The sequence below is a fragment of the Vidua macroura genome, chromosome 1 (assembly GCF_024509145.1).
Source record: "Vidua macroura isolate BioBank_ID:100142 chromosome 1, ASM2450914v1, whole genome shotgun sequence".
In the NCBI taxonomy this organism is placed as follows: domain Eukaryota; kingdom Metazoa; phylum Chordata; class Aves; order Passeriformes; family Viduidae; genus Vidua; species Vidua macroura.
This window is the reverse complement of record NC_071571.1, coordinates 122,581,753-122,606,845: the sequence shown is the minus strand read 5'-3', so window position 1 is coordinate 122,606,845 and position 25,093 is coordinate 122,581,753. Positions and strand designations below refer to the sequence as shown.

At 39.1% G+C, this 25,093-nt stretch overlaps 2 protein-coding genes across 3 annotated transcripts; one reads left to right on the top strand and one right to left on the bottom strand.

The window, feature by feature from the left end:
• Positions 1-1,155: 1,155 nt before the first annotated feature.
• TMEM70 (transmembrane protein 70) lies at positions 1,156-5,360 on the bottom strand. The gene is made up of 3 exons (XM_053993513.1): positions 5,211-5,360; positions 4,033-4,144; positions 1,156-2,969 (listed from the first exon to the last, which is right to left on the bottom strand). The coding sequence occupies exons 1-3, from the start codon at positions 5,358-5,360 to the stop codon at positions 2,512-2,514; spliced, it is 720 nt and encodes a 239-aa protein (XP_053849488.1). The 3' UTR covers positions 1,156-2,511.
• Positions 5,361-6,232: 872 nt separating this feature from the next.
• Positions 6,233-18,110, top strand: ELOC (elongin C). 2 transcript variants are annotated; one of them, XM_053976010.1, is made up of 4 exons: positions 6,233-6,349; positions 13,518-13,574; positions 15,014-15,157; positions 17,678-18,110. In XM_053976010.1, the coding sequence occupies exons 2-4, from the start codon at positions 13,571-13,573 to the stop codon at positions 17,866-17,868; spliced, it is 339 nt and encodes a 112-aa protein (XP_053831985.1). In that variant the 5' UTR covers positions 6,233-6,349; positions 13,518-13,570; the 3' UTR covers positions 17,869-18,110. The 2 variants fall into 2 exon arrangements, with proteins under 2 accessions (XP_053831985.1, XP_053831993.1); XM_053976018.1 differs by lacking the exon at positions 6,233-6,349 and adding an exon at positions 6,537-6,704.
• The last annotated feature ends 6,983 nt before the right edge of the window (positions 18,111-25,093 follow it).

Sequence of the window (25,093 nt, the reverse complement as noted above, 5' to 3'; positions counted from 1 at the left end):
CAATCTCTACAACCTGAAAGCAGGCTATAGCAAGGTGGGGATCTGTCTCTTCTCCCAAGTAGCAAGCAATAGGACAAGAGGAAACAGCCTCAAATTATACCAGGGGATGTTTAGCCTGGATATTAGGAAAGATTTCTTCACTGAAAGGGCTGTCCTGTCAAGCACTGGCATGGCTCCCTGGGGAAGTGGTCGAGTCACCATGCCAGAAGGTATCTAAAAAGATATATAACTGTGGTACTTATGGACATGGTTTAGTGGTGCACTTGGCAGTGCTGGGTTAATGGTTGGAGTTAATGATCTTGGAGGTCCTTTTTCAACCTAAATGGTCCTACAATTCCAAGTACACAATCTAAGTGTAGCAGCAAACAAAGCAAAAGCAAGTAGAATATTGAGTATCTTCACTAAGCCTGGTCTTCTTTTTCCTAATATAAAAGTACTATCCTATTATTTTCAAGTTGCACATTGGAAGTATTTAGCATTTTTTCTGAGACTACACCCTAGCCAGAATCATCACCTATTTTCTGGTAGAATTCTGGATTCTTTAATATTATTTTTAATCACCTGTGTGTCAGAAAGCTACCTACTAGCTTCACTTACTTTTCACTATCAGAACACGAGCAGAATAATATTTATCTTTCATAGACAAAAAATTTAGCCACTGGCATGGAGATAGCTTACTCTTGCTGCTTAATTCTGAATTGGCCAAATCTCAAATTTAGAAATGAAAATTTTTTGCAGTCAGAAGGAAAAGATGAGGATTTTGATATTGCCTATGGAGTATATATATCAAATTTTGGGGCTTTTCCTTTACCTTCTCCAGCAAACTCTATTTCCTGTTCTCCCCGCATTTGTCATTGGAAGGTCAAGTCAAGTTCATCTTTTAATGCAAGCACCAAAAGGAGTGAGTGAATTCATCAGACATGGAAAGATTTCTTTTAACTAGGTGTAAAACATCATTTCAATGAGAAAAAGTAGTACAACCAGGTGATCAGAATTGCTTGTTCAATATAATTTGAACCTCACATGTTCAATGTAATTTTATGAAAATTTTATTTATATATTATTGCTACCGGTGGAATGATACTGGCTTAAATAGACTTTATCACCCTTTTAAAATTATAGTTGTGCCAACACAAAAAAACTGCCTCAAAAATATTAGGATGGGATGATTTGTTTTTTAATTACTAAGCAAATACATTGAGGGCAGTCAGAAAAGCAACATTCAAAACACTGGTTTAATATAATGTGTGGCATTAAGGAAATTCCAAAAGGAAATTGAAATAATAGTATTGGAAGACATTTAGACTTTTAAATACAGTTTTTCAGCTACAACTTAGGAAACACCTTGAAAGTAAGCTATAATTGCTTATTTGCAGGATCAGGAGGACTAGTAGCAAGCATCAGATTTTCTTATTACAAAGGGCACTGCTAACACAAAATTATTAATTTTAATAATTTTGGGTTTTTTTTCAATTCAGTAATTTTTATGTCTCAAAATATTTAAGTCTTTCATTCTTTGAAAACAAGTATTTGTCAGTTTATGCGCCTTGAGCCAAAAAAATGTAAATCCAACCTCTACACACTCAAGGGAGAAGAACCAGTCTAGAACCACAAAAAGACCGGATCCCCTTTTTAATTGAGTGAAAGGTGGTTTTCTTCGCAGTGCTGGAAATCAAGAGGTGTGTTCTTTAGAGGGACAAATGCTTCCTCACCTTACATAAATGCTGACAGAATGCATTTTAACCACTAGCTGCTAGAATTTTCTTTGTCAATTCAAATACAGCACCTCTTGTCAGCAGGATGCTCACAGAGCAAATCTTATGTCACGGTGCCCAAGATGAGAGGCTTCTTGCTCTTCACCTTTGGGGACAGGGTTGCTTGGAGTGGAACTTTAGTTTACCTGAGAGTACATTTGAGTAGCTAGAACTTACTGTTCTATATATACACAGCCATTCTCCCCATGTTCTTCTCTCCTCTGGGAGGGAGTTGCAGCAGGAATTCACAAGAATACCTGCCTGCTTTCCAGAGACTCCTCCTGGCTACCGATGGTTTCACAAAGGGAAGGGAAAGCCACGATCACTCCCTTTATACCATCACCAGCAGCAACAAAAAACCTGGTATTTTTAGATTAAGTACAATATTTAAGGCTTAACATCTTAAGTACATACTCGATAGATAATGAGTGTCTTTTGACACAGAGGTGGTGAGACTGCCACAAAGCTCATGCATTTTACAGTTCTCCGGAGAGCTAACAACAACAATCAAACCAAGAATAAACAAGCAAAAGACAGGGCTAAGCATCTCCTTTTTTTACTGTATTTTATGTCATTAACTCTAAAGAAATCCTCACATTGTTTGTAATATTTTTTAAAAAGTGTCTCTTCTTATACATTCCAAAATGCATATGGAAAACTCCAGCTACGTGATACTTAAGTAAGTGGAATAGATTTTTACATTCTTTCATATACGTAGTACTGCATTATGGATGATGATACTGACATTATCTTCAAATTATTTCCTTTCATCAGCTTCCTTTACCCCCTCTAAATCCTCAAATTTAAAAAATGAGGACTTGTCATAGCCCATGAGATGGTTATAATCCTGAGGATTTGGGAAAAGCGTAGGATTAACAAGCATTGATTTCGTTTTAGCATAAAATGTTGTAAACATCTTGGTGATGTCTGGAATCTTTACATCTTTCTGATGGAACACAGTTGCTTTTTCTGCCAAGATGGCATTGTAGGTAATGGCTGTATAGGTGTCCACTTCATCTTTATAATAGAGCCGGATCACGTAACCTTTTGTAAGGAGATGCAAAGTAACCGGAGTTACAAATGTAAAAATCCCGATCAACCCATAAAAGGCAGCTTGGACAAGCAAACTTTCCACTCCAATACCACTTTTGAGCATGATGTAGGGCATCATGAACAGGTTGAATATGCTGGTGGAGTAAGAGAAAAACTTCACACCTACATGAAAGGAATCAAAGAAAATAAAGGTTAACACTAATGAGCAACATTTTCTCTATAATTACCTGTATTTTTCTACCACATAACAATGCCATTACTTGAACTGATGAAGTTACTGAAAACCCCTTTCCCTCTTTTTTTAAGTTCATGGAGAAACCATTGAAAACTCAATCTGTCTCGTTGCCGCTTTTCTGATTTGTTTGTACCTTCATGCTGGGTTTGTCAAAGCTAGCTCTATTTCTGTGATGCAGTCAACTATTAGCTGTTATGCACACATAGAAGTTTTTTTCTGTCTTCACAGGCAGAAAAACCGATTTCTAATGAGACTTGACTCCATTCATGGACACATGTAATGGCACTCACTGCAGAGATGGCAGACAGGGAATTTCTCTCTTCATCAACAACTAGTGTTGTATGTATTACAAAGAAGCCAGCTTGGCCACCATACATAAACCCTGGGTTACTAAATATTAACAGGTACTCCCCACCCATTTTGCATGTGGCTTGGAAGACAGTAGCCAGTGCTGTGGACCACCCACAGTCCTTAAATCACCATGAAAACCAGGAGCCCAAGATGCTGCAACAAATAAGTAAATTAGGAGACATTTCAAAGATGTGTATCAGAAAACATCCAATGGCTTTGCCTTTCACTGTTCACTTTGTAACATTCAATGGGTAAAGAAACATTTGCAAAGTCTCATTAGAGATGGAGCACTTCATCATAATACCTGCTTGCCTGGGACACATTTCAGGAACACTGAAATGTGTTTCCAAGCACGCAGAATGTAAACAGCAGTTATAGCTCATCTTTGTTGCTTACTGGGTTGGATAAGCCACCCCAAGGGCCTCAAGAGAAGCCAAAGAAGGCTGAGGGGTTACAGAGATGAACAGAGCTCTCTGCACACCCAAGCAGAGAAGCAGAAACCAAGCACCACCTCTACCACTGTTTTGGCTAACTTGGAAAGGAGAACACTCACTTTTAATGCTTCATTTTAAAGTTACTAAATACTGTTAAAACTACAACAACAAAGAAAGGTAATATAAACCACTTTGAGTCACATACCCAAAACTGTCTTTGCCAAATTTCCTTTATAAACTAATCTTCCATGTTCTGGGTGATCATGAGGGGAGGATGTGCTGACGCTGCGAACAGCCACTCCTTGAAAAGATGCAACCTGAAAGATGAAACCAGTACAGGGCTAAGGAACATCAGCATTACACCTTGTATCTACCTATCCATGCATATACACACATATATGTACATGCATACACTCAGACAAAGTTTCTCCTTGCCCTGAACCCACCCCCAGCATTTCAAACTAAGGATTAAAGTTAGGTTACACTCCAAAGCATGCCAAAAACTCCAACTAATATGCTGCCTGATTCAATAACTTACCATGTAAATATCCCAAATTAGCACGAAATATTTGCAACTCCATTACTGATAATTGAGGCAGCAATCAATTTACACACAGCTTTGCAGGGAGACATTTATGGCATCTGTGCTCACCACATCTCTGTCTGATCATAAAATAATGTAATAGCCTGGGTTGAACTGGGCCTTAAAGATCATCCAGTTCCAGCAGCCCTGTTGTGGGCAGGGACACCTTCCACTATACCAGTTTGCTCCAAGCTCCATCCAGGCCAGCCTTAAGCACCTTGAGGGTTGGGGCATCCACAGCTTCTCTGGGCAACCTATTCTGATTCCTCACCACCCTCACAGAAAAGAAATTTTTTTCCTAATAACTTAGATTAGCTAAATAACTTCCTTTAGATTAGCTAAACCTACTCTCAGTTTTAATCCACTCCCCATTGTCCTGGCACTTCATGCCCTTTTAAAAAGACCCTTTTCCCAACACGACTTTCTTGTAGCCTCCCTTCATGTACTGAAGGCCACAATTAGGTCATCCCAAAGCCTTCTCTTCTCCAGGGTGAACAAACTCAATTCCCCCAATCTTTCACCGTAGGAGAGGTACCACATGCCTCCAGTCATGTTGGTGGCCTCCTCTGGACTCGCTCCAGCAGATCGATGGGGGCCCCAGAGCTGGACAAAGCACTCCAGGTGGGGTCTCACCTGAGCTATCAGAGGAGGTACGCCCCGAGGAGCACCTCGCTTTCCTCCTCAAAATCCCCTAAGGGCAAAACCGCCAATCCCAGGGCCGCCGCCCTTTCCCCGGGGGGCGGGAACGCTCCCCCCGCTCCCACAGTCCCCAAACAGTCCCACAGCCCCCAGCACAGAACCTGTTGGGGCCTCGCAGCGGCAGCGGCCACAGCGGCCCGGTGGCGGCAGGCGGGCTGCGTGGCGCCCCGCAGCCATGCGGAGGCGGAGGCGGGGGCGGCGGCGCGGCGGGAGGCGGCGGAGGCGGCCCGGAGCAGCAGCAGCGGGAGCATGGCGGGGCCGCGGCCGCACCGGGGACACGGCGGGCGGTGCCACACCGACAGCCCCCGGCGCGCCGCCGCCACGCCGCGCTTTGGTTCCGCCCGTGGGAAGGCTCCGGCCGGCTCCGCGGCGCCGCCGTCAGCGTCTCCCGTACGCCGCTCAGCCGCGGAACGCCAGGATCCATGGGGCTGGAAAACACCTCTGAGGGCATCGAGTCCAACCCGCGGCCAACACCACCACGTCAATTAGAGCATGGCATAAACTGCCACATCAAATCATCCCTTAAACACCCCCCAGAGATGGTGACTCCACCACTTCTCTGGGCAGTCCATTCCAATGTCTAACATTCTCTCTGTGAAGAAATTCCTCCTGGTGCCCAATCTGAACCTTCCCTGGCATAACTTGAGGCCATTGCTTCGTGTCGTCTCGGCAGCTGCCTGGGAGAAGAGGCTGAGTTGTAGAGAGCCATAAGGTTTTCACTGAGCCTTCTCTTCTCCGGGCTAAATTACCCCAGATCCCTCAGGTGCTGCTCATAAAACTCATGTGCCAGAACCTTTACCCAGCTTCATTACTCTCCTCTGGACAGCCTCCAGCACCTCGGTGTCGTGATTAAGCAAGAGGCCCAGAACTGAACACAGGACTCGAGGTGCGGCGCTATCAGTGCTGAGCACATCACTGCCCTGTTCCTGCTGGCCACACTATTCTGCATACAAGCCAAGATGTCATTGGCCTTCCTGGCCAGCCGAACACCCGCTCGCTCATGTTCAGCTGCTGACGGCCGACACCCCCAACCCCTGACATGGCGGGCCTGCAGATGCCCCCGGGAACTACGCGCCCCAGCGTGCACCGCTCCGCGCGCACAGCATGCCGGGAGCACGGGCGCCGCACGGGCAGGGCGCGGGGGAGCCGGAAGCGGCCCGTGACCCGGGCGGAAGCGCTCGGAGGCAGCTGGGCCGACACCGCGGCCCTGCGAGCGGGGCGGAGGGAGCGGCGCCCACGGGTGAGGGGCGGCCGCGGGAGCGAGACCCCGCCGGGGCCGCGAGGGACACCCCGGGGGCGGGGCGCCCCGTCGGGCGGGGAGCGGGTAGCCCCGGCAGGCGGCCCCGCGGAGGGCAGCGGGCCTCGCCCCGCGCCCGGCGGGGGGGGGGGGCAGAACGGGGGCCGGGCGGAGAGGCCGGAGCGGCACCGGGGGCCGTCGGGGTGCGCAGGGCGCGGTGCCAGGCCGGGTTCTCCCACCGAGGTGGTGGCGAAAGGCGCGTTCCTCCCCAAAAACGCTCTCCTTGGAATGCCGGCGCCGCCGGAAAAGGGGCTCTCGGAGCAGTGCTGGGTTTGAGCATCGCTCCCAAACTCCTGCCGTAAGTGACGGTCGCCCTTTTCCTACGCCAGGCCGTAGAGAGAGGGGAAAAGTTCAGGCCGAAAGAATTTAGGATGCGCCCCCAGGGGTTGTTTTGCCAAGGTGAAAAGTGCTGGTTAAGTGATTTGGCTGTAATGGTCGGCGAATGTGAGCAAAGAAAAGGGTGATATCCCTACTTGTAGCGACAGAAATGAACTTTTGAGAGCAATGTGTTCCTCAGAGGGAGGTTCTGCTTTAATACAAGGTAACCTGAGCATTGATAAGGTATTGAGGGCTTCACATTTATGTCCGAAAATGTGATAGTGCTGCTGGCAGTTCGCTTTGACAGCCAATTTGGTCTTCCACTAGTTAACTTCTATTAAATATTTCTAGATATGATTGGTACTGTGGGTTGTAAGTTAAGCTTTGTGTTCTGAGGAGACCTAGACAGTCACAGGCCATTTGTTTACTTGGCTTTGATCGTTTTTGGAAGCAAACCAGAAAAACATAGATAAACAGGCACATGAGAGATCTTTAGGGCAAGAAACTCTTTGTGCACTTATTTCTGAGTAATCCCCTACATGCTCCCAGTTTTCTCCTTTTGCTATAATAAGGACCAAAATAATTGTTGGGGGAGAGATCATATTCAATTAATTGAAGAGTTACTTTGAACAGGAATAAGTGTTTATCAGTTTTTATTAGTCCATTGTCCACATCTTTGCAGAGGTGGCACACACCTTAGCCTTGAGATCAGCCTTTTAATGAGCTTAAGTTATATCAGTAAAATATTTACGTCAGTAAAATTTTTGCTAACGTTTTCACTGGGAGCTTTGAGATAATTTTTAGAAACTTTTAGCACTACAGCATTAATTTTATTCCATGTGTCAGAGAAAAGCCATTTGAGATTTTCTTTTTTTTTTTTTTTTTCTGTACCGGAGTGGGTGATGAACAGATTTAGATGGTTTCACATAGTCTTAATGTGAAGAATTTTAGTATTGTTAATTGTTTTAATATTGTTGTAGAGAGACAAATGAGTATTGCACTCAAGGATACTCAGCTTCAGGAGTTTTACTGTGTTTTTACAATTCTCATGTATGTTACAAGAAATCCTCAAGTTATGTCATGTAGGTATGGGGTTTGTCAGATTATTTTAAGGAACTTTGATGTATTTTTACAAGTCTTTTAGCACCTAGAAAGTCTCAGGATTTAGTTACCTTTAGTTATTGTGGGATAGTTTGCATAACAGCAGGTTTTGGTGAATGCCTATAACAAGAGGGCAGAAATCCATGCCCTGTAAAATTTTGCCTCTTTTCTTCCAGTGGCAAGAGCTGTAGAGTACAGCTTGGAAGTACTCTTTGGAAGAAAAGACTGACACTCCCCTACCCATGTTTTTGAGTTTTTTTTGCTTGAAGCTTTCTGGGGAATTACTGAAAAGGAAAGTTTCCTTAGACAAAAAATCTTAACTAAGGTCTTTGGTACTCTGTACATGCTATCCTACCCCATCTCCTGGTTATCTCAACTAGCATTCACATACAGTATGCCTTCCTGTCACATTCCTGTGTGTCCCAGGAAATTTGAATTTTAGAGCCTAAGAGTACTGGAGTAGTGAATCAGCTGATTTGGAAATCATGCTCTACCAGTTTCTCCTCATGTTTTTTCTAAATATGCTTCAATCCCTTGATTTTACCTTAATTATTTTTATGTGTGCTGAGCAGTGAATGACACAAAAAATTGTCACATTTGGCTTTAAAAAAAACGTAGGAATTGGTGAAGGCCGATTTGCCATGTTTTCCAGAAATGGATAGTGTAGGATGCAAATGTCAGCAGCTGAAGTGTACAAAAGTCGTATGTATGTCATGCAGCTAATGAGTTGGAAGCCATCTGAATTTCCTTAAACCAGAAGCTGAGTTTTTAAAGGATTTTCCTGTGGGATCAAAGAATCTGAATGCTTGAAATGTTTGCATAGATTTAGTGTTCTTGTGCAAATGAGAACAGAGCAGTGAGGTTCTGGAAGCTGTGCAGTGGTCCAGTGGGTTCAGCTACATTAGCATGTGTCCTTCAAGTCTACTCCACTCATTAGCATACAAGACATACAAAGAAATTATATTCTGGAAATTCTGGCAAACTTGGGAGATCAGCATGCAGCTTTGGGAGTGAGCTGGGATGGTTGTGACCATCCCAGTTTCAGTTTTGTTCTTGCATTTGATGGTGAAAAGAAGCAGGAAGGAGATGAGACTAAACAGACTAAACTTGCTTTTTCTTCTTAGAGGTGTAAGGAGATGTTGAAGTAGGGAAATAAGAACACTTGCCTTGTGTGGGTTAATTGCCATGGTTTAGAGGTTTGTGATATTTCACAGTATTTTACCTTGTAGGTGTAAACATTCTGGCAGCTTGTGATAATTTTCAGTTTTCTAATATCTAGTGACAATTTTATGTTTTCTGCAGCAGGAAGTCCTTTTTAGACTGGTTGGAAAGTTTCCGTGCCAAATACGTTGGGTTTAGTTGTATTGTACTCTCCTTCCGATTAAAAAGTAGCATATCCCTTTAATGTAAATTTTCTCTTAATAAATGCGGGTTTTTGCCCTTTTTTTGTTTTGCCTTTTTTTTTGTTTTGCTTTTTTTAAGGAGGCAAAGCAGAAGAACAGTAATACCTAATATATGTGCTTTTTTGAGATTTAACTCAGGGAGCTGAGCTATCTTGTAGTAATGCCACATAAGCTTCTTGAAGGGCAAATGGAATTGTGAATGTACTTCAACATAAATTAGTGGTTCTTTGCAGGAGTCTGAAATAGTCAAGTCACAATATATAAAAAGTACGTTAACAAAACTTGATATTGTTCTTATCTTGACTGCTGCATTGGTGTAGTCTTGTTGAAGTCAAACAGGGCAACTATAAAATGTGGAAAAGTAAATAAAATATAGGTAGTTACCAGGCACGTTCAGAAATCTGTCTCTATTCCTATTGTCTTGTTGTTTATGCTGCTTTCATTATACAGAAGGAAAATATAGTGATATGTTTTGTAATAAACAGTACACTGGAAATACACTGAGAGAAAATAATTTCTTGGAACATAACATACAAGGTTGCTTGATTTTGCTTGACTTGTTATTTGAAACTTAGGGCCATGCCATTGTCAATTAAAAAAAAGGTACAGAAAATTTCCCTCCATGTTCCTTTTGTACTCCCTGTGTGCACAAGTGAGAATTTGTGAGAGGTATTTCTATATTCTTTTGATTTATTTTCTGTGTGAAGTTTTTTCTGTCTTTGAAAGTGTTCTGATCTTCATACAATGTCATGGCAGACTGAGAACTTCTTGATCCAGAAGAGGAACCATTACTATTTTTTTTAGGTTTTTCAGAGTTCCTGAGTTTCTTGTTTTTCTTTTCTCCTCATTTGTTGCATTGGCTCTCTGATTTTTCTGGGCTCTCTACTGTTGGCTGTTTTGTCAGGAATAAATCTATACTGCTAATAGTATTCATGATTTTTTTTTATAATGACACATCATTGCATGAGAATGGAAACTGAGTGAAACTCAGTTGCTAACATGTCAAATGCATCATATATTGAAACATATTGTGTCTTTTTCTTAAAAGCAGGTTGGCTTTTCCGCATCTTTTACTTTTGACAATCGAATGTTTGGAGTTTTCCATACCCAGAACCAAACTTAGTTTCTAGAATAGTACTATAAATTTAACTTTTTTTGCCTATTTTCATTAGTTGAACTTAAACTGAGATATTATGTTGGCATAATTTTCCTGATGGTGTTTATCCTTTTAATGAATGTTTATGTTTTTCTTCATCTCAGTTTTGCTAAGCTTAATAAGGAAGATTAATTTTTCTTTTATAAACAGTCTTTTTAGTCATATCAGTAGGTTCCCTCTGCAGTTCTTGTAATTCAGACTTCTTTTTCTTGAAAAAAGGAATTCAGGATTGTGTGTGCTATTCCAGAGAAGCTGTTGCTTATGTGCAATGTTGCTCATATTCCCTATTTCTATTGAAAAGGAATCCTCAATGTACATTTGCCTCTTTGTCCCTCACTCTTTTTTTTTTTTCCTTTTGCTCCCACAGAGCTGCATCAGTTTATAGCTGACCACAGAAAGACTATAGTCCCAAATAACATGCCCTGACTACATGAATGACGACTGTATTGGTCCCTTCATGCAGGAGTCTTGATTTTATATGATTTAATTTCATGTGGCTTCTGGTACACTGTTTTTCAGGACTGGTCACTTGTCTGTGTTACGTTTTGTCCCACTTTTGTTGCAATGCTTTCCACTTCTGTCTCATCCAAATCTGCCTATCCTTTTCTGGCAGCATTGTTTAAAAAAAATCAACTTTTTTTTGGAGGAACTAGTAGTTCTTTTCTATGTTTGCAACACCATACTGTATTCCTGTAGTCTTGTAGAAAGGTTCTTTCTCATTTTAAGATTACTTCTTATTACATTTATTTAACCCCAGATGATATATGAAGCCCAGACTACATCTTGTTTGAGTTCCCTTTTTTCCAAAGAAAATGACTGATTAATTTTTTAAAAACTAGATTAGTTCAGCATGCCCTAAAACTACAAAGGCTTACGACATTTTTATCCTGCTTCACTGTTTAGTACAATTGAATTCAGACCACTGAGCCTCATAATTTTTTTCTTCTTTGTTAATTACTGTATTTTTTACTCTCTAATCATATGATAGCACATTTGATTTATTAAAATGGTCTTTGTGTATTTTTGTGACATTTAATTTTTTTGTGTAGACTTTTTCAGTTCTCCATTTCAATCTTTCAATGTATTAGCTTCCTCAAGTTAAGCTTTTACTTTGCAAGGTGCTAATATATCTGCATTCCCAGTAACTAACTAGCCTTTATTCCTGTGTTTGGTGGCATTATTTGTATTGTAAACCAAGGCATATTTTATCATCAGCAACACTTCCAAAGAGTAGTATCACTTCTATGTTGTTTTTATTTCTATTTTTCCCCAGTATTATTATTTATAAATCATCAGTGGTTTCACTACTCTTTTGGAATGTAGCAAATGGTTTTGTGGCTAGAAAAAGAGGTAGTACAAGTGATCATCTTTTGCAAACTAGAAGTAGTAATGTGAGGTATTTCTTCAGTTCCTGAGCAGCAGATGCTCTCCAATAAGATGGCTGATTTCTATTGGCAAAAACTGTTGAAGTAGGGTGAAAGATCCCATCAGTTTTGGGCCCTAACTGTCCCAGCACCCAAATCTAATTTCCTTAGATGAGTTCCTAAAGTTATGGAAAGAGATGAAGGCATTTAACACACCATGTTAGGGAATCTCTATTATAACATACAGAAATTAACTCTCAAAGAACATTCTTAAGTGTGCCTTATATTCAGGAATTTTTCACCTGCAAGAGTACAGGTTAAAATGTTCCTTATATCAGTGGTAAAGAAAATATTTTTTAGAGATAGTTCTGTAAAGTCAGGATAACTTTCAAAGGAAGCAGCAATATAAGTGGAGGATTATTTTTGCTCATTTCTCTTCAGACAACTAAATACTACTGGTTGTGTGTGTGTAGTTTCATTAGGTGTACATAACGAAGTGCCTTCTTATGAAAGCCTGAGGAGACACTTGCACTATTTCATATTTGTAGCTGTGAAAAAAGACAGATGGAATAAACCAGCATCAAAGTGCTGGGCAGAAGTGAAGTGATCAACAATAGCAAAGAGGTGTCTGTAGTACTTCTTCCAAATCGTGCAGCTTCCTCAGCTTGCTTACATTTTTTGTAAACGTTTACCAGAAACACAGGAGGGAGCAAATGTGGGGTGTGGTCTCTATTATGATCTCTTTGCTGCCTTCAGCCCTGAATATCAGCTGGGTGACCATCTAGAATCACTTGTGCTATTTTCCTGAATCTGTGGACACACAGCAGTATCATTGATTTGTACTCGGTTAATGTTTGCAGAGTGGCTGTTGATATGAAAGGAATTAGGACAGCGGGTGGGTGGGTAGAATTTCTCTTCCCAAATTTTCTTTTAGACAGAAGAGATGCAGCTTGGGGTAAAGAAATATAAGTTGTATCTGAACATACCAGATTTGTTTTGCAAATAAGTACTTCCATTTCTCTAACTCTTTATTTTCATTTCCATAGAGAAAAACACATGCAGCAAGCTGGATATCAGTATACCAGCTATGGAAGCTCCTGGTTGACTATACCTCCATTATATGTCTGAAGTAGATTATCGTGGTGATATTGGGAACTGTCAATCTTTTGTGAAGGACAGGTTGAAGACCAGGTGTTTAGTGCATACTGATTAGACTGATCCCTGAGCCTTCTCTTCTCTGGCCTAAACAACCCCAGTTCTCTCAGCCTGTCCCTGTATGACAAGTGCTTCAATCCCTTGGTCATCTTTGTGACCCTTTGCAGGTCTCAACTTCAGTCTGTCATACTGAACCCAGCACTCCAGATGTGTCCCAGCAGTGCCCAGTGGAGGGGCAGGATCACCTGCCTCAACCTTCTGGCAATGCTCTTAAATAAAGTCCAGGGTGCTGTTGGCCATCTTTGCTGCAAGGGCACGCTGCTGGCTTGTGTTCAACTTGTACACCAGCACCCTCAGGTCTATTTGTTCAAAGCTGCTTCCAGCAGGTCAGCCTCCACATAGTACTGGAGGTGCGAAGGTCAAGGGTTTGCATTTCCCATGGATGAACTTCATAGGTTTACTGTTTTCAAAACATACTGCTCATCAACACTGCATGTTGTCTGTCATCGTATTCTTTTTGGAAGAGTGTTTATGGTAACATAAAGACTAATAAGTAAAGGACCATTTAAAAATTGTGCTGCTGACTCAAAATACTGCTACTTGTGTTTTTTCAGACGCTCCTATTGCAAAATCTGCAGTTGAAAAGAAACAATTTTTAAATAAGAGAATGGGTAAGTTCACAATCTTAGAGTATTTCTTGTTTTTGTATTATTTGAAGCATTTTCTTTCTCATGTCAGTAGAGGCGGTGGATTCTAAGGCTTTAAATGTTGATCTTGTCACCACTTCTTGTAGCCTCAAAGTTCCTATATATGTTTTGTAGAAGAATTTTCTCAAGTGACTGTTCATTTATTGGAAGACTTGTTCAGAGTGTATCTATTCTAACAAAAAATTTCACTTGCTTAACATAGTCCTGAAAATGTACATGCTAAAATAGGAATGCCTCTAGGCTTTTATAGCACTAAACTTTTATAGAGCGGCCAAGAAAATTTTACTGTGTACTTTTTAAAATAATTCTTTGTTTGTTTGTTAACTAAAGTCAGCCTGTTGAATTCTTGCTCAGAGATCATAATACAGACTGTTTTCTGATAAATTACATTGTGTGTAATATGACTACATTTCTGAAACTCTTGTTTCTGCCTCAACAAATGACTGGTTAATGAAACAAGATTGGATGGATTCTGGTTTTGTCTATACTTTCTCTGACTGTGTTATAGCATGTTTGGCACTGGTAGAAATTTATTAAAATTGGTAATAGCTACATAATACAATTTTAACTTCAAGTTCACAAAGCAACTTGACTGGGGGAATGTTTTATTTGCTATACAGGCAACAGTAATTCAACTTTTAAAAGTAGCACTGTCAGGATACAATAAAAAAGGCACAAAAAGGGAAGGGGGATAAAGCCTTCAGAAGAAACAAAGTAGAGAGCAGGTATTCAGCAAAACAGAAGGGAGAAGGGAAACAGATAAAGCACAGTCAAACTGCTGTGGGCAGAATTTTCAGATCTCCCTGGGTTTAGTGCTTTGGCACTTTCCATGCTTTCTCCCAAAGGCCACAACACAGGTATGCACTGATGCTCTGTGCTTCTGGGTTTGGTTGGGCAGTCAGGGAGTATGAGTCTTACTTTATGTCATTTCTTCAGTGCAGGAATATTGACTGCTTTTGTTCTTACCAGTGCTTCAGAAGGCATTTTTTCCTTGCCATCTGTATTTTTCAGTATCAGATATGTGTTTAGTTAATTTTTAGCAAGTATTAGGATGATAAACATGACTGTAGATTTAATGTAAGGAAGCAGTAGTATGTTCAATTGATTTGAGAATGTCTAAAGGAAAATTTCATTCCTATGTAGATTTTTAAAATGTTGTTAGAATTTGATAATGGAGGGATGTTAATAAAAAAATTCCAAGTTTTGCAAAATTACTTTAAAACAGATTGCTGGTTACTTCAGAAAAATCATCTTCAAATATGCAAAATGCTTGTTTCTCATTTCTGATTGTATTGGGCTCTTCAGTTTGCAAATGTAGTCATAGAAAAAACTGCAACTTGCATTTTTAGTAATGTGAATTAGTATATTGTGTTCTGAAACCGTTGTCTTTTTTTCCATTACAGATGGAGAAGAGAAAACATACGGTGGGTGTGAGGGCCCAGATGCTATGTATGTAAAGTTAATATCCTCTGATGGCCACGAGTTCATTGTAAAAAGAGAGCATGCATTAACATCAGGAACAATAAAAGCTATGTTGAGTGGACCAGGTAGGTACAGAAGACTTAGTACCTTTACCTGCTTTGTTTTCACTTTTGGACAGTTTAAATTTTTATCATGCAGTAAGTGAAAGTTTGAAAAAAATGATAGCTTTTCTACATCCTGCCTAGTTTCCGTTTCCAGCGGAACAGTCCATTTCTGTTGGGGTATTGTGGTACCAGACTTAAAACTGGACTCTGCTTTTTGAGTAGTTAGGGCTCTTACTCTGTCTTACATTGCTACTAGTTTCCCATGGTATGAGAACTTGAGGGTATTATATGAAATAAGGAGCTGCCAAGTTCAAAACTGATGAGAGCTGGTAGTTTATTGCCACATCCATGGCAGAACTTCTGGTATTCCATATGGAGTTAATTTTCTTAATAGCAGATCACATGGTTCTGTGCTTTGTATTTGTGACTAAAACAGAGCCAATAACACACCTGTTTTAGCTGTTACGGAAAGATGTACACTGTTCAGGCCTCCTCTGTTTCTCACTCTTTCCCCACTCAATAACCAGACAGGAGGGTGTGCAAGAGGCTGGGAGGGAACACAACCAGACACATGATCTGAGCTACCAAAGGAGATATTACATGCCATATATTGTGCTCCAAAGTGCAAAAAGGGAGAGGTGTGAAAAAAGGAAGTGAGCCATCTTTTTCTTGAGAACTGGCTGGTCATCAGTCTGCCCATGGGCGGTGGTGATTACCATTGCATCACTTGTTTTGTTTCCTTTCTCTCCTCTCAGCCTACAAGTTTTCTTGCTTTTACTGTTCTATTCCTCTTCCCTTGTCCACCCACAGCAGAGGCAAATGAGCAAGCAGCTTTGCTCATGTAGGGTTAAGGCCACATGTTGACAGCATCCTATGGCAAGGAGTTCCTGACCTTAATGATGAAAGTTAGGTTGAGGTGAGGGTAGATAAACTTACAAGAGGGAAGGACCTCACATGTTACTGAATATATGAGACTATATCTGGTTTAAGAAGTATCTGAACTAATTTTTGAAGACCAAAAGGGTGAGGGAGATAACAGGGAGAAGTTAGCACAAGTGCTTTCACTCTTCTATACTCTCATCCTGTGCATTTACCTTTGGTCACGTCAGTGGTTGGGCAGCAGGCTACATGGAGCTTGGAGCTGAATATGGTCTTTCTTATGTTCTCTTTTAGATTCTGGTGACACTGGTGAGATCCATTGGTTTAATATATTTTTTAATTACATAGTAATACTTGGGCAAACTGAGCAGTTAAAATTCTCAGTGTCATTTTAATGGTTGCATTTGAAAATACGTAGTAAGTGTTTTGTGTCCATGTCAGTCTCCCAGACATCTAAGAGGAAGAATAGTTACAAGACTTGGTCTGAATTCATTCAGTGTGAAGGAAAAAAGGCAAAGTAGCCTGTTTAGAGGGCTAGAAACTGACTCTGTATAGGACTCAGCAGTCCAGAATATTTTATATAAGTACTAACAAGATAAATAGGTCACAAGGAAAAGTACTGTTGCCGTCTAGTTCAGTAGGTCATAATTTCACTGATGTGTAATTCTTTTTTTTTCAGTGCTGTAGCTTGGCCAATATGCTAATATTTCTTCCTTTGCTTCCAACTGTTCCTGTACTAAAATTCAAGCCAGATTGGCTTCAGTGCATGCAGATATTTCTACACAAATCCATGTAGACATTAGTAAATAGCTCTGCTTTGTAGCTAGAAGGAGATGCCCACAGAAATAGTGGGAACTAAACATTACTAGTCTCCCATAAACATGGAGTTAATGTCAGTATTTTTTTATTGTCTTTCAGTTTAATGAGTTGAAAGTCCAAAGATGTGAGGGGAAGAGAGACAAAATAATAGAAATCCTTTGGGATTAACCATAGAATCCTAACTTTTGTATCATCCCAGTTTCATGGTTATAGGCAATATAGAAAGCAAATTTCAAATGTGTTTGTGTTTTGGGATTTGAATTCTGAATACATTCTTTCATATCTAAAAGGGATAAACTTATACCGCTTGTAAACGTCCCTCTAGTACAATTAAAATTTCCCTGTCCCTGCTGTCTGCCTGTTTCCACAGCTTATTAAGTTAATGCGTCTTTGAGGTTTCAACTCAGAGGAATTCAAAGCTGCTGGGGAAGGGACTACTGATATACACATATACATGTGCAACATATAGAAACTGTTTTGGTTTTCTTTTAATAAGACAGCTAGAAATTTGGATTGATGCCTCTTAGAGCTTAGCACACAGCTAAGTACCTATCAGCTGTATTGGAGTAAACCTAAATTTCTGGTGTAGTTGTTCAGAACAATGTTGATAGGCTGCAGCCTAAATAAACATTTCATGATGCTGGGTGTCTTAATATTTTTGAGGTCTCTGAATGTGGCACATCCTGCTTTACAATGGAGAATCTAATACCCTGGAAGATGAGACTTAGGCAGGTCTATTTAGAATGCATTGTATTAATATGATAAGTTGTTTCATTTTGCAGTGAATTGAGATTTTGACTTCTGGTTTGGTGTTCTTTTGTGTTGTTTTTTTTCTTTCTACAGGTCAGTTTGCAGAAAATGAAACAAATGAGGTCAATTTTAGAGAGATCCCATCCCATGTCCTATCCAAAGTATGCATGTATTTCACCTACAAGGTCCGCTATACTAACAGCTCTACGGAGATTCCTGAATTCCCAATTGCACCTGAAATTGCACTGGAACTTCTGATGGCTGCAAACTTCTTAGATTGTTAAATAAAATAAATTATAATAAAAAATGTAAAACTTTTTTCAGTATTTAATACATGTAGTTCAGTTAGTAACTTTTTTCAGATAGCATGTTGCGTGTGTGCTGTTGAGAACTGTAAAGTTCACTGCAGAGGCAATTGCCTTCAGTTCTTTTGCATATAGCAATCATTCAGTTGGAGTTTGTTTTGCTGCTTACACAAGTAAGGACCTTTTCACAAACTGAGACAAATAAACAAATATGCCAATTAGTAGATGGCTATGCCTTATCCTTTAGGTGTGGTAGAACTTTCTTTTAATACAATGGCTGTAGCAAATACTGGAGTTTAGTCTAATACTCTCTAAAAGATAATTATAGTTACATTTGAGTAGCTGTTAAGGGTTTCTAGCTTTCTCTTACTTTTAAAGTTTCTAAACATCTGAACTTAATCTCCTTTGTAAAATAGCTGTCCTGTAGCATAGTTACACTAAATAGATTAGAAGTGCCCTCTTTGTATACTGTTAGTAATATTCTATTTAGGTTGAAAGTTGAGTATGTAGGAGAATGCTTAAGGCTTTTAATTTAAGTCATAGTTTAGACATATGCAAAGGTGTACTTGATAACATTTTGCTTCTATAACCTCAATTTACCCCATTAGTAATTTCAAATATTCCAGTCACTTGTCTGTACAGTAAGACTGTGATCCTACTGACAGTGACTTTTAAGGGGCAAAATAAGTGTTAAAATCTGTGTATATTATCTTCTATATAACATATATGGTTTTTCTTAATATGCTGTCACTTGACCTGATAAGGATTTTGTATGGCTTCAGTTATGGTTTATTTCCGTTGTTCTGGTTGTTTATGTAAAGTCTGTATTTAATCTCTAGAGTAGTAGTCATTTAAATTTTGTAACATAGCAACTGAAAAGATAGAAGTTGTCCTACCTTTTACCTCTTCCTCAACCTCTCCCTTGTACCCATAGCAAAAGACCCTGAAATGTGGAGGTCTTTTATATTTGAAGGAAAGGACATTAAGCAGATGTTTTAGGAGCTGTTTTATAAATTTCATAGGTATTTCCAGTGTTTTTACAAATGTTTTAGGGGAAAAGGATTGGCAAGCCACTGACATAATACTGGAGTGGAACACGTTATCTCTTGGTAGATCCTGCTGGCAGTTGCCTGTAGTATCAGTTCTTTGTTCAAAACAAGTTTCCATAAAGAAAACAAACAACTTAAGAAGTTGCTTTTTGTTCAGCTGCAGCCTGAAGAACCCTTCTGCTAAAATCATCTGTAAATGAGAATAAAACTAATGCAACGTGAGAAGTGATGCAAGAACAATGTAATTAGCATTTCCATCAGCTGCCACTGCTTCAGCTTTGTTTTGATCAAGAAGTGATTGTGATCTATCATGGAAAAATCCCACCAACTGATGGTGGAACCTCTTTCTTGATGTTTTAACTCAGCTAATTTAGAGGGCTGAAAGTCTCCTCTAAACCTGTTTGTCAACATAAATACAACTTGGAAGAGATTTTCTTGGATGAAAACTAGTAACTTAGATAGACTCTGCAGTCTGCCCATGGAAGAGGTCAGTTCTGACAAATTAAATTTTATTCTGGGCTCAAACAATGCTGACGTTTGTCAGTGTGGTGGTAGATTAGCTGACATTTGTTCACGTCACATACTTTGGCACAATTTAATGTGTTTAATGTGGGGATGTTTGTGACTAGATTGGCTTTGCACGGTAAAGCTGAAGTGCATTGTAGGGTGATTGTCTGAAATTCCATGTGTAAGCACTCTGGTTAGTGCTGTTAGTAACTCCTTTTCAAGAGCACTAGAATGATAAACCAGATATACCCTGTTATGCTGCTTTTGTTAGAGCCACTAGGAATACCGTAAAAGGTCAAGGAATACCAACATGGATATTTTAGTCACAACTACATATCAGTCTGAGTGAGTCTTAAGTTCACTGGCCATTTTTAATAGTCTTGAGGCTAATGACTTGAGGCTAAAAATTATTTAGTTTTAAACTAAAGCAAAAATGATGTCATTTTTTAAAACAGTGGGGTTTTTTTTCATTTTTTTCTCTTCCCCTTTTTAAGCATTCTAGAACAATTTCCTTAATTTTGTTAAAATACATTTGCATTTTAAGATTCTGTACTTTAGCAGTAAGGTAAAATAGCTGGTGTAGCTCTGAATAATAATTCTGTTGGTTTTCTTTCAGCTTAATGTATTATACAGTAGCTTTGAACACTCAGGAATTGCAGTAGTGTCCTAGAGTGCACTATTTGCAAAACCACCGGCTGTTAAAATGAACCAGATTTCTAAGGGGGGTGGAGGGGGACAGGGGGAATTAGTTCAATTTCCATGGTAGTTAAATGGGTATGCTATTATCAGACAATTGGAAACTTACCACGCTTAACCCCTGAGTTCTAAATAAATTTCAAAGTTGAAAATTTTTAAACCTGTGTTTCTGTTGATTTATGGCATCTTAGAGGAAGTGTTCATATGCAGAATCATAATTTTCATGGCTATGCTATATGGTGAGCAAAATGCTAATGTAATTAGTATTTGGGTAATAGGTTGTGAAGCTGCATGTATAAAATAAAAGGTGGTGGGTTTTTTCATAGTTCTGAAGAGTTTCACAGAGTTGAAGTGTTACGATATCTTTGTGCAGCTCTGAATTACAAGCATCCACAATTCTCAGCACCAAGTACTAAAAAGGCATGGTATTCCTGAACAGGCTTGAAGAGGACACTTTCAAGGATACTTCAAGGATATCCTGCTGGGGATATTTTGAAAACTTCAAGTGTCCTGTGGTACTTCTTTTGCTTAGAAAGGTAGTCCTGTATTTGAGGTTCAAATTTTAAGCTGAACTGCTGATTTAGTTATAAAAACTTCCAGATTCTTTAACTGTAAACAATGAGTCATGCTGCATTATGGTTTGGCATCATTTGAGTGTGTATAAGCTGCTGAAGAAGTCTCTGATGGTCTCCAATGTGAAATAGTGTGTGCATCTAGAATGATAACTCCCTTCCACAAGATAAGAAATTCCTTTTTGGTTTTGAACTTGAAGAAAGGATTCACCATCAGGATTTTCTGTGCCATTATATTCAACAGATGTTGAACATGATATCTGAAAGGCATTTCTCAATTAATGGTAGGAAGTTTGGAAAATCAGTTGCATCTGTGTTTTATTACTGTCTATTTCACAGGCCTAAATTGCAGCAGTGACTGTTTGGTTTTTTACTTTCTTCTTTTTACTTTTCCCATTGAAAGGGTGCTTCCAAAACTTGCCTAAATCTGTTGGTTTATGTGATGAAGTGGACAAGGCACTCAGTGGGGCAGGAAAGTTAACTTCTCAGTTTATGTTTTATTTTTGTTGTTTAATTTTGTCAGGTCTCAAATATTGCGATGTAATTTAAGGGAGTAACAGTTACTGCAGAGTAAACAAAAGCACAAGGAGAAGTAGCACTATTCCTACCTAAAAACTAAGGGTGGAAGCTGCGGTATAAGCTTAATTTCAACGCCTGAGTAAGACAAAAATAGCAGGAGTAAGAGAAAAATAGAAAGAACTCATTAAAGATTGAGTGGATTTGGAAATTAAACTATGATGCTTGTTTTTAAAGGCAGACTAAAGCTTTAGGAAAAAAAGGCTTTAGGGAGTTTTTCCCATAGAAAAAGTTCAACTTTTGAAGGCTTTTGACAAATAATGAACTGGATTGGAGTTGGATTTCTTTTTAAATGTAGCTTATTAGATGGCAATTTTATGGTAAGATAACCAGTGCTGTGAACTGCAGGTGCGGCTCAATGTTTGGATGAGCTAGGAAAGAGGACAAACTAGATTCTGTGTTTACTATTAGTCACCTGTGAAGCTTGAGTGTAATCACTAAGGCAGCACAGAGAAAAGAAGAGGGAGTTTTTATTGAGTTTTAACAAGTGTTATGTGTCATGAAATAAAGCTTTGAATATGCTGCATCTGAAATGTAGGTTGTGCAATTTCTGTTCTATGGGAGAAAGGTCACTGAGATTAAAAAAAAAAAACAACAAACCAAAAAAAAATCTGTCTCTCTGTCATTACCATGTTACTGTTTTATGTTTACAGAATACAGGATTTTCTTCTCACACTAAATGGGAGGAGATCAGAATTGCGAGATCATGATTGTTCTTTGACAAATGGGGTACTTCAACATTTTATCCTTTTGAACTTTTGTAATCAGACAGTTTTCAAGATGTGAGTCATGTAATGTTTTGTTGTCTCACATGTTGAGGGTCGAATAGGAAAATTAAATTAAAATTGCCCCTGAAATATGTACTGTCTTTTAGATCAGTGAAAGTAACCACATGAGAGCTAGATAAATTAAAATTTACAGTTCAATGCTGAAGTTGCTAGTTTTCAGGATAGTTTTGTGGGATTAGTTTTTTTGTGAATACATGCATAGATTAATGCAATGCTGTATTTATTTGTAGTTAATTTCTTTCTTCAACCAGAAGTTACTTTGAAGTTAAAAAAGCAAATATTGTTAATTTCATTAATGTTAATTTATGTTGAAAACTGCCTTTTCAGGTGAGAATTCATAGCTAAGGCTTTTCTTCTCATGAAAAAAAAATACTACAGGTATCCTATTTACAGTAATAAACATATCTACCAAATCACCACTACACAAAACTATAAATAACACATAATCCGTATTTTATGTTGCTATGAATTCTTACTCTGTCTAGCAAAACAATGGGATGGCTGTTATGCAGATTAAAGCTGTCAATTTTGGTTGGTATCACCAAGCTTGAAAAATATCTAGAATTTGAATGCATTTGGCTCAAAGGATTTATTTTCTCTTTCTGTACCAGGAAAAGCATCCTACATTACCATACTAAGCTGACATATAATGTTTTTCAGTAATGACGCTCCATTTGAGTCAGAATTATTTCTAGTTTGCTCCAAATGAAACATGAAAATGATATATCAGTATTTAACATTTAAGCTGCTTTCACAGTTGTCATAGATATTTGACTTGTAAAAAACAACTATGACTTAAGGAGAGAACATCTGAAAATACTCATCTGAAATAGTCAACTGCTCACCCATTCTGTTTTTATATCATGGTTCATGGTAATTGTATCATGTAATCTGGTTCATGGTAATTGTATCCCATATGAAGTCTTGTCTTTCCCGAGGGACATTAAATAAACCAACAGGCTGGACCAGTGTCATCTTGGTGTACAGTATACACTGTGAAATGAAATTCTTCAAGCTCTGTAAGTAGTGTGCAGGGTCCAGTAAGGGCAATGTGCAGTCTGATATGCACAGCTGGAGGAATTGCTTCTCAGACCAAGGGAACTGTGGTGGTTTATCAAACATCTGTAGAGGTTACCCAAGGTGATGCTTCTTCTTTTAATAATTACCTAACATTACACTTTTAAATGCATTCATCTACTTAGTTGAGTATAGGTCCTACACAGTCCTCATTAAATGTTTACAGCTTTTGTCTTTATGAGTTTTTATCTTTACAGAATTTAAAAGAGTTAGAGGACTCCTGCTGCCTAAAAACATGGCTTGACACTTACTACAAATTCGTAATTACAGCACATGGTGCCAAACAATAGGACAAGAGGCAATGGGCAGAAAATGATGCACAGAAAGTTTCACCTGAATATGAGGAAGAACTTCTTTACTGTGCAGGTGACTGTGCATTGGAACAGGCTGCCCAGGGAGGTTGTGGGGTCTCCCTCACTGGAGATATTCAAGAACCTCCTGGATGTAATCCTGAGCAATGTGCTCTGGGATGCCTTTGCTTCAGCAGGGAGGTTAGACCAGATGACGCACTGTGGTCCAACCTGACCCATTCTGTGATTCTGCATATTACTAAAGCAGGCAATTCTACCCCTTTCCCTAGCCCCATGTCCTCCTTCTTGCACTACAGTCATTACAACTGGATCTCCACATAATATGATAAATTCTTTTCTGATCTGATGGAAATTACTTCAGTAGTTTAGTCTTCCTGTGGATAAGATGAAAGCCACAGATCATCCAGTGGCTTCAAAATTGTCAAATCCTAAACAAGAGAAGAAATGGAGGCATATGTCATCTGAGAATAAGATTACCTTCTCCTGCAGGAATTGCTCTTGTAGCAGATTAGGAATAAGGTGAGACTTTTCCTTACCATCTTTTCATCCCTTTGAAAGTCCTGGGATGGAAATGGCATTTTGCCTGTTACTATTAAGAACTAAAATGAAAATTAAATAAACTGTTGATGAAAAACCTACATAATCACTAAAGAATAAATCAACAATAAAATCTCAATAGCTAAAAGTTCTCTTGCAATTTTAATTTAGTTTTAATAGGCTACTTTAATTTTTAGCTATGTGTGCAATGTATTACTTTTATGTTCTTGATATAATATTGTATTGGTTTGATTGTGCATCTTTAGTTGATGGTTTCTGCAGGTACACCAAGCTTGTTTATAAGAAGATCTTAGTTCCACAGAGTTTTTAAACTCAGTGCCCTTCCTAAATTGGCAGGTAGGAGTGGAAGAAGCAGTTGGCACAATTCCTCTGAGGGGCAAGAAGTCCTCCATTCTCAGGAGATGCAGTCTCCTGGCACTGCAGATTACAGGTGTCATACCACTCAAGTAATGAGGGGAGTTAACATCAATGTACGGTTGACTTCTGTGTAAGGAGACAAGATGAAAAGCTAAAAAGTACAGTGGACACAGGCAAAAGAAATTGAACTCTTGTGTCATTTTAGCACCAGGAATCATAAAGGAGCAGATAGTGACAGTTCAGTGTGTAGAAAAATAATACAGGAAAAAAAAAGGGTGAGAACAGAGGAAAAAATATTCAGTGACATTTGAAAACATGATGGACAACATGGGAATAGAATGCAAAATTATAGGGACCCTAATCAAGAATTATATTTTACCTTTGTGAAACTGTCTTGGTATATTAGAAAATTATCTAATTAATATAGTTTGAACATTAGTTGCATTTTTCCCATAGGTATAAGGTTTTGCAAACTCTGAGGAAAAGTGGATTTTTAGGTCAACTTCAAGAATGTTTACCGAAAAAAATTTAGTAGGAGGTACAATTTCATTATTTGCTCCATATGTTTTTGGTATGTGAGTCATAATCATGTATTTGATCAGATCAGTGTAAGATAGCCTCTGAAATAATGAAGATAACAGATTAAATTTCTCTTACCCCATAAGCTCTGGACTCTGATCCTTGAAGTCTCCGGCAAAACTTAGGTTGACTGG

What these genes read in the sequence shown, in the direction of transcription:
- TMEM70 (XM_053993513.1), bottom strand. Translation starts at nt 5,360, where the DNA reads ATGCTCCCGCTGCTGCTGCTCCGGGCCGCCTCCGCCGCCTCCCGCCGC. An exon ending in CCGCTGCGAGGCCCCAACAG is followed by an intron (nt 4,145 to 5,210) that starts GTTCTGTGCTGG and finishes TTCATCTTTCAG; the next exon opens with GTTGCATCTTTTCAAGGAGT. An exon ending in TTTGGCAAAGACAGTTTTGG is followed by an intron (nt 2,970 to 4,032) that starts GTATGTGACTCA and finishes CCTTTCATGTAG; the next exon opens with GTGTGAAGTTTTTCTCTTAC.
- ELOC (XM_053976010.1), top strand. An exon ending in AGCTATGTTGAGTGGACCAG is followed by an intron (nt 15,158 to 17,677) that starts GTAGGTACAGAA and finishes TTCTTTCTACAG; the next exon opens with GTCAGTTTGCAGAAAATGAA.